Source organism: Amaranthus tricolor, chromosome 2 (assembly GCF_026212465.1).
Source record: "Amaranthus tricolor cultivar Red isolate AtriRed21 chromosome 2, ASM2621246v1, whole genome shotgun sequence".
NCBI classification, from domain to species: domain Eukaryota; kingdom Viridiplantae; phylum Streptophyta; class Magnoliopsida; order Caryophyllales; family Amaranthaceae; genus Amaranthus; species Amaranthus tricolor.
In genome coordinates, this window is record NC_080048.1 from 6,874,463 (window position 1) to 6,882,410 (window position 7,948).

The following is a 7,948-nucleotide window of genomic DNA, read 5'->3' on the forward strand; positions in this document are numbered from 1 at the left end:
GAAACTTGCTTGAATTAATTCAAACATCATCATTAAAGAACTAAAACAGCATATAACGGCAAATGAACTCAAATTAGTGAATCAAGACTACTTTTAACTTCAAAACGTTGACTAAAGATCTTGATAAACCACAACAAAGGCGCAATAAGTGTAAAATACTACACTTATCAGCTATAAAGTTGGGTAATATCAAATCTTCAAGTTTGTTTTGAAAATCTCTAGTCGAAAGGATAAAAGTTTGTGTTGGACCCAAAAGCAACCTACTCAATAAAAATAGAAAAAATTGATATTAATAATTCAACATTTCATCTATGTGCTTTAAATGATCCCATCTATATATTATATTTTTAATAATCTAATCTTTACTTTTAGTTTGCTATCAACATAATCTTTTATTTTATAATAATTTAATATTTACCTTAGTTTGCTATCAGCATACTAGCATATCCTAGTAGTATGCTCATAACAAATCGAGGGCAAAGATTAATTTATTAAAAAATAATGCAAATTTGAGATTATTTACGGGAAATGAATGAAATAAGAGTAAGAGTTTGACTGGTAGGCACTCGCAGTGACCGTTACTTCTCCCTCCAGAATGATCAACTCTGACCGTTGACCGGAGGGTAGATTCCTGACTCCTGAGTCTTCTTCCTTCAAACCCCCGGTTTTCGATCATAATTCCCCGATTTTTCCCAATTCAAACGCAAAATTAAATCAAAATCCCAATTGTTTCCCCTTCTTCAACCCTAAAATGGCGAATTCAACTCAAGAACCCCTTCATCTTCCATCCGATAACCTCGTAACCTACGATTCACCTTATCCTCTTTACTCAATGTCATTCTGTCCCAATTCATCTTCCATAACTCGTCGAAGCTCCGATCAATTAATCGCCATCGGAAGTTTCATTGAAGAATACAATAATCGCGTCGATATTTTAACTTTTGATAGCGATACCCTAACCCTAACCCTAAATCCTAATCTTTCCTTTTCTCATCCTTACCCTCCGACGAAACTCATGTTTCAACCTCCTTCTTCTCCTGCAACTCCATTGTTAGGTTCCTCTGCGGATTTTCTTCGGCTTTATTCGCTGAAAAATGATACAATTGAGCCTGTTTCTGTTCTCAATAACTCCAAATCCAGCGAATTCTGCGCTCCATTGACGTCTTTTGATTGGAACGACCTCGTTCCTCAAAAAATTGGGACTTCAAGTATTGATACTACTTGTACCATTTGGGATATTGAGAAAAGTGTAGTCGAAACTCAGTTGATTGCTCACGATAAGGAGGTTTACGACATTGCGTGGGGCGAAGCTAAGGTTTTTGCATCGGTTTCTGCCGATGGGAGTGTTCGGATTTTTGATTTGAGAGATAAGGAACATTCTACTATACTTTATGAGTCGCCAGAGCCAGATACTCCTTTACTTAGGTTGGCTTGGAATAAACAAGATTTGAGGTACATGGCCACTATTTTGATGGATAGTAATAAGGTTGTGATATTGGATATTCGTTCAACAACAATGCCGGTGGCAGAGTTTGAGAGACATCAAGCTAGTGTCAATGCTGTGGCGTGGGCCCCACAGAGTGGCCGCCACATTTGCTCTGCTGGTGATGATGCTCAGGCTCTTATTTGGGAGCTTCCCACCGTGGCAGGACCCAACGGGATTGATCCTTTGTCGATGTATAATGCTGGGTCGGAGATTAATCAGTTGCTGTGGTCTGCTGCTCAGCCGGAGTGGATTGGTATCGCGTTCTCAAATAAGTTTCAGTTGCTTAGAGTTTGAGGTGTGGTGAGATCTTTCTTCTTTGATTAAAATTTTTCTATCCTTTTGTATGCTTTTGCTTGGAATTGTGTATGGTTGCGAAGTTATCAACTATATATTGTTGGAAATTATTTTAGTCCTAAAGTAGAAATTTACTGTCGACTTTGTGGTCTTGTGGATGAAGTTTGAAGAATGTAGGAGTTTGTATTGTGCCATTCCGACGTGATTAGATACTAAATTAGATAATTCACTGATGAAAAATAAACGAACCGGGATAGCACAAACAAAGGAGTGGTTGTCTTATAAATACAAAAAGGAGATGTTTGAAGCTTTAAAATATTTTTTCCTGATGGTCCGAGATGTAAATAGTGATCATGTATGTTACTTGTTGATTTTTTGCCACTAAATGTTAAGCTGACAAATGCATAAAATAGTTTAGAAGAATAAAAGTACTTCAATTCTATTTACAGGATTTGTTGGTTGTTGCTTTATGCTATATATGGTCATTGCAAACTGGGTGGATTGTGAGAGTTGAGCATTTTTTCGATTTTTACCAATTGTCGGTAGAGGAGAAAATTGAGGCAGGTGTTGTAGGGGTTAGATGGGGATGCTTTGTTGTGTTTTTAATGGGAAAACTAGAGGAAACCCATTGAAAGATGGAAAGTATTGAAGAAAATGATGTTACACCATTTTTTGGGAAGAAAAGGAGGCTCTCTAGTAGAGCAGTGGTTAACTTGAAGCAAGAGGGTAATGCTGAAGCATACAAAAAGAAATTTATCCAGTATGATGATGATATTAGTGAAGAATTCCTACTGGCTAATTTCATTCGTGGATTGGAAACAAGAATCCAAACTGAATTGCGACTAATAGATCCGGATACTATGGAGAATAAAATTGAGGAGAAGTTAGCAACAACAAGTGGGCCTAAGTACTGAAGCAAAAATGAACCTAACAAAACCTACACTCATTTTTCACAAAACCCATACCTTGCAAAAAGGAGCCCAAACACAACCTATTTTCAAAAACTCATAATAACCTTGCCCCTAGTAACTCTAAAAACCTTAACCCATTTTCTACAACCTGTACATCAAAAAGTTATCTAGATAATACCCAGAGGTTATCAGATAAATGGCTAGTATGGCACATATGCAAAAAAAGATAGCTGAGCGTTCTCATCAGTAGCTTATAAACTGATGCTACAACCGATTATAAAATCCATCTGGCATTTTACATCTCCCAATGGAAACTGGCCAAGGCAGGTGACTTCAATCCAATAGAGATTCCAGCACAATTAACACAAAATTTGGAGATGGTTATTGAACCAGAAGAGGTACCGACAGTAGGAAGCTCCCATATAATCAGCAATTGGCCTCTGAGGTTCTCATTAAATGGCAAGCTTACCTGAATACGAAGCAACTTGGGAACAATACCAGAGTATAGTTTCACTCTTAATCTCCACCTTTAGGAGAAGGTGTCTCTCATTGGGGCATGTATTGCCTTTGACGAAGAAAGGCCCGAGCCCACCATCTAGCATATTTGTTTTAGAAAGGGGAGAAAATCAGTCACAAGGGAATAACAAATCAGCTATACATAGTATTTAAATTTTTTCTGTTCCATTGATAAAAATTCTAGAATGAAGTACGTGTCTATATAATCAAAAGCGGGAATAGATTTAAGGTATGCTTGTTGTACGTTTTTGTAGTATTGTATACGCTAGGGAGTTACTGGGCCACTCAGAGCTTAGGGGAATACAGTACTCTATTACATAATACAATCATTCCATTCTCTCTATTTCTTTGTTCTTCTTTGCTACCCTTAGCTTCCATTACTGATATTGCTTTTCTTCTTCTCTCTTCTTCTTTTGACTAACCAACTTTTTGACCTTCACATTGCATTCAGCCGCATAACACTTTCCAGGAGAAAAAGACAGGCATATATGGGTTACTAAAACTTCTTACGACGTAAGAACCGAGGGTCAAAGAGAAAAAGAAAGGGTGAAAGTAATAGAATCTCTAAGCAAAAGTGAACTAAATAAAACTACGATCAACACATCAAATTGCTTTTCGTCTCCCAAACTTAGCTTGTTTGCTATTGGTATCTTCGCTTTAGTTAAGTTTGCTCAAATCTCTCACAATGAAAGCATAGGTGCCAAATCTCTCAAATCTCTCACGACGTAAGTAGAGTTGTTAAATATTTAGATTTATTTTTAATCAATTAAAGTTCTGGAATTTAGTTTTTCATGTTAATTTTAATTTCAACTCTCTTGAGAAATGTCGACTTTAAATTAGTATGTATTTGATTGTAATAGCCTTTAGAGAACAGGACAACACAAAAAAATTATGTTTTTAGTATGCTTTGTTGTTTCTAGTTATGAATAGATTGTGGTTGGTGGTTGTGTATAATATTTGAGTGTCTTATTAGCTTCAATAGCTAGTTTAAGCACCACAAAAATGGTCTACATATCTCCTTGGCTTATCAATAGCCTACAAATAAATTCAAAAAGTTCTCATAGACATTGTATTGTTCATATTCTGGATTGTAGAGATTTTAGCGCCTTTACAAATCTATTTGAGATTTTCTGAGATTTGAATAGTAAGTGCCCCAATGATTGTGCCCATCTTTGGCACATATGATTTCTTTGTGAGAGATCTAAGTGCAATTGACTGAACTAGGATACCACTGGTGGACAAACAAAAGTAAAGCGATTGGGTGAGCACATGGAATTAGTGACATTCTGGACTTGAAATACAATTGCTTTGGTGAAGACATGATAACGCTTGAGCGATCAACTCATTGTTTTGGTGAGCACATGGAACTAGCGACATTCTGGAATTTGAGATACAAGTGCTTAGGCGAGCATATGGTAGTGCTCAAGTGATCAACTCATTGTTTGAACGAGCGAATGTTTGGTAAAGATTTTGTGTGGCTTGGGTCAAAGTGATAGGCGAGCAACCTAATTGCTCGATAAGCAACATGAAAAATGGCTGGAATTTTGCTGCATGGGCATTAAAATACTGCGCTAATTGGGGATATTACTCCCCATAGTTTGACTTTTGTTGCTTGGGAAATTAATATATAAACTTATCCTTTTCGTGTTTGAGTCGAAAGTAGTGAAAATTTTTCATTTTTATATGGTATATTAGAAACTCTAGTGGCTTGTATTAGTTTGGCTTACACATGAAATGGCATTGGTAACAAATTTAAGCTTTATTCTTGCATTTTACTAGCATTTGGAGAAGTCAATGGCTTATTGTGTAGAAAAAATAGAGATTTCATGGCTGATTTAGTGGCTGAACAAGGTGATTGGAACTCGCAAGCAATCACCATGAGTTAGTAGAAAAAATAGAGATTTACATGCAATGTGCGAACAAAGTTGCTATTTATCACCCGTTTTCTATCATCTCCAAATGACTGTGTAGTCATGATGTTGTTGTGTAGGGTTTAAAGTAAAGTTAGTAGGGTCCTATTAATTTTTTTTAACAAGGAGCCTTTTATCTGTGTGCAACATGTGAGTAAATTTTTAGCTTGTGATTGTTAAATAACTTTTTTTGTTTTCTAATTTGGTGTTTGTTGCGACTTTATTGGGGGACTATGTTATTCAAATGTTAAACCACCTTGATTATGCTACTTGATGTTAACAATAGAAGGATGTACTTCTTTAATCTTTTCTTTGTGCCTGATTACATAATTTAATTATCAAAACTTAGTCTAAGGTCAAATATCCAATTCATTCTCTCCCAAGTTCTATTGCCAAAACTCTTCCATATATAACAGTACTTCAAAGATTTTGGCTCAAAGATATTGAAATCCCTCAATGATGTTCGCTTATTTAAGAAGCTAATAACCATGCATAATTAGAACTGAGACTTGAATTTAATACTCTTTGTGTCCCTTTGATATTGCTTCACTCTGCATTGACCAAAATTATGTAAGAGGCAAGCTTGAAGGGATGGAGGTAGTATGAAGAATTAGAGTGGATCCGCAAGCAAAACGAAGGTTTGGAAAAAACCATAATCCATTGGTGAGGTAAGATTCTAGATATGCAAGGTTCCACTTGTCTTGGCAATTATCCGACAGTAAGTTGCTCTTCTTTAAGCGGCGTGCACACTTCAGTTTTATTTGGATCTGGTGGGTTGCATGTAAAGATTGATGAATTGAATGGTTGGCACTTTTGGAGCAAATTTTAAACAGAAGTATGTAAATTAGGGATGAGCTTAACCTGGATTGGTTGTTTGAGGGAAAAAGTTACTATTGCTAAGTACACTATGATTTAGGAATCATATTTCCTCAAGTGGGGAAAGTTTTACGATTATTAATCAGGGATAAGCCTAACCTAGATTGGTTGCTTAAGGGAAGAAGTTACTATTGCTAAGCATACAGTGATTCATCAATCTATTTTTCTTCTGACTTCCCTTTCCATGTTTGTCAATCTAATTGGAAGTTTTCCAGCTGATCCATGCTGACTCATCAAAACTTTCTTAAGAATTGGGTTATTCATTGTGGATACTGACCCTTGATGAATGGCAACTATCATTTAGGGTACATTTTTACTGTGATTTGGCAGTAGTGCTGCTTGGGATATGTATCATCTGTTGATATATAGTTTGTGTTTCTTAGTTTTAGGTGTTGATGGAAAGTAAGCTATTGGATGTAATTCCTCTGAAGTGTTTGAACTCTGAAGTTTAGATGTAATTCATCGTCCTTCTTTTTTGATCATGCTAGTTTGAGTCTGACATATTTTTTTTTATTTTGTGCATTTTTCTACTTTACCATGACCATACAAGCTATGCTACTAATCAACATGCACAGCTACCTATACTCTTCGACCTATATTTATTGATCACGCTAGTTTGAGTCTCTGATATATCTTTTTATTTGTGCATTTTTCAACTTTACCATGACCATACAAGCTATGCTTCTAATTAACATGCACAGCTACCTCTACTCTACAGTTTAAACACATGCAGGATGGAGAAACAAGGAGTAGAAAAGGGAAACATAATTAAATCAGCTTGAGAGTTATATAGAAAGGTTGTTGAAATGCAAGCAAGTATGTCAGGAATTATATATTATATAATAAAGAGATGATGGGATGGCATGGGGAAAAATTATCTAGGAAACTTTTTTTTCTTTCTTACCTTCTTGGATAGTTTACCCTCTTGAATGGATGTCCTTGTAATCATTGAGTGGTTTTGGATAAAATTCAAGCTGCCATTTCTTGAATTCTTTTTAAGTTTGCTAATTCTTATTACTCACAAAACGATCTTGGCAGGATATTACTAAAGATTTGAGGCATTGAGCGGATGATTTCGTGTAACTAGGAGATTAAAATGATTTTGGGCCTCTTGCTAATTGATATGTTGAGTGTGCTTGAAGACCAAGTGTTTTCTGGTCTATTGTATGATGTTATTGCCAGTTTCCTTTGTTCCTGGTAGTTGAAAGGATACCTTATTGACACTAGCTTTTCCTTTGTTCTATTCTGCAGGTTGCCTGCAACAAATTTGTACAACCAAAATGTGTGTCTGAATCGTTTGTTGATTGATGCTATTCTTCTATGTTCTACATCACTTTTGCCTTCAAGAAGAGCTGGATCTCTTGTTATCTGGGTTAGTTTGTTTCTGACTTCACATATATATCATGAGGGCTGTTGCTCAACCATAGCTGTTGTGTCTTTTTTAGGATATAAAGGATGTAGGACTTCTGTATGTCCAAGTTATTAAGTTTTATAGAAATGTCAAACTGTAGTCTCAATTATTTCCCTCAGGGGCAGTGGCAACCTTGGGCTGCCAGTATTGTATATGTATTAGAATGTGAAGGTCGTGTATTACTTGTTGATGTGGACTGAAATTTATTGAAACTGAATTTATATTACAAGGTAAACTTAGCGTGTTGGGACTTGGGAGCATGGTTGCTCCTAGTTGTCTGTAAACCACATGTAGGCTGTTTCTCCAACTTTGGTTACTATGTGCTTGAATTAGGATAGACTAGTATGTTAGTCTATTATATTGTGCTTAGAATGTGAAGTTCGTGTATTTCTTGTTGATGTACACTGAAATTGATTGAAACTGAATTTATATTACAAGGTAAAATTATCGTGTTGGGACTCGGGAGCATGGTTGCTCCTAGTTGTCTGTTAACCACATGTAGGCTGTTTCTCCAACTTTGGTTACTATGTGCTTGAATTAGATA

At 36.0% G+C, this 7,948-nt stretch overlaps 1 protein-coding gene across 5 annotated transcripts; it reads left to right on the forward strand.

Moving 5' to 3' along the window:
• The first annotated feature begins 565 nt into the window (after positions 1-565).
• On the forward strand, positions 566-7,639 carry LOC130805255 (protein TRANSPARENT TESTA GLABRA 1). 5 transcript variants are annotated; one of them, XR_009040177.1, is made up of 3 exons: positions 566-1,781; positions 2,230-3,436; positions 3,659-7,236. XR_009040177.1 is itself a non-coding variant. In XM_057669944.1 (2 exons), the coding sequence occupies exon 1, from the start codon at positions 752-754 to the stop codon at positions 1,778-1,780; it is 1,029 nt and encodes a 342-aa protein (XP_057525927.1). In that variant the 5' UTR covers positions 566-751; the 3' UTR covers positions 1,781-1,786; positions 2,230-7,236. The 5 variants fall into 5 exon arrangements, 4 of the variants coding, with proteins under 4 accessions (XP_057525927.1, XP_057525926.1, XP_057525925.1 ...); XM_057669944.1 differs by having other exon boundaries at positions 566-1,786; positions 2,230-7,236; XM_057669943.1 differs by having other exon boundaries at positions 2,230-7,236.
• Positions 7,640-7,948: the final 309 nt, after the last annotated feature.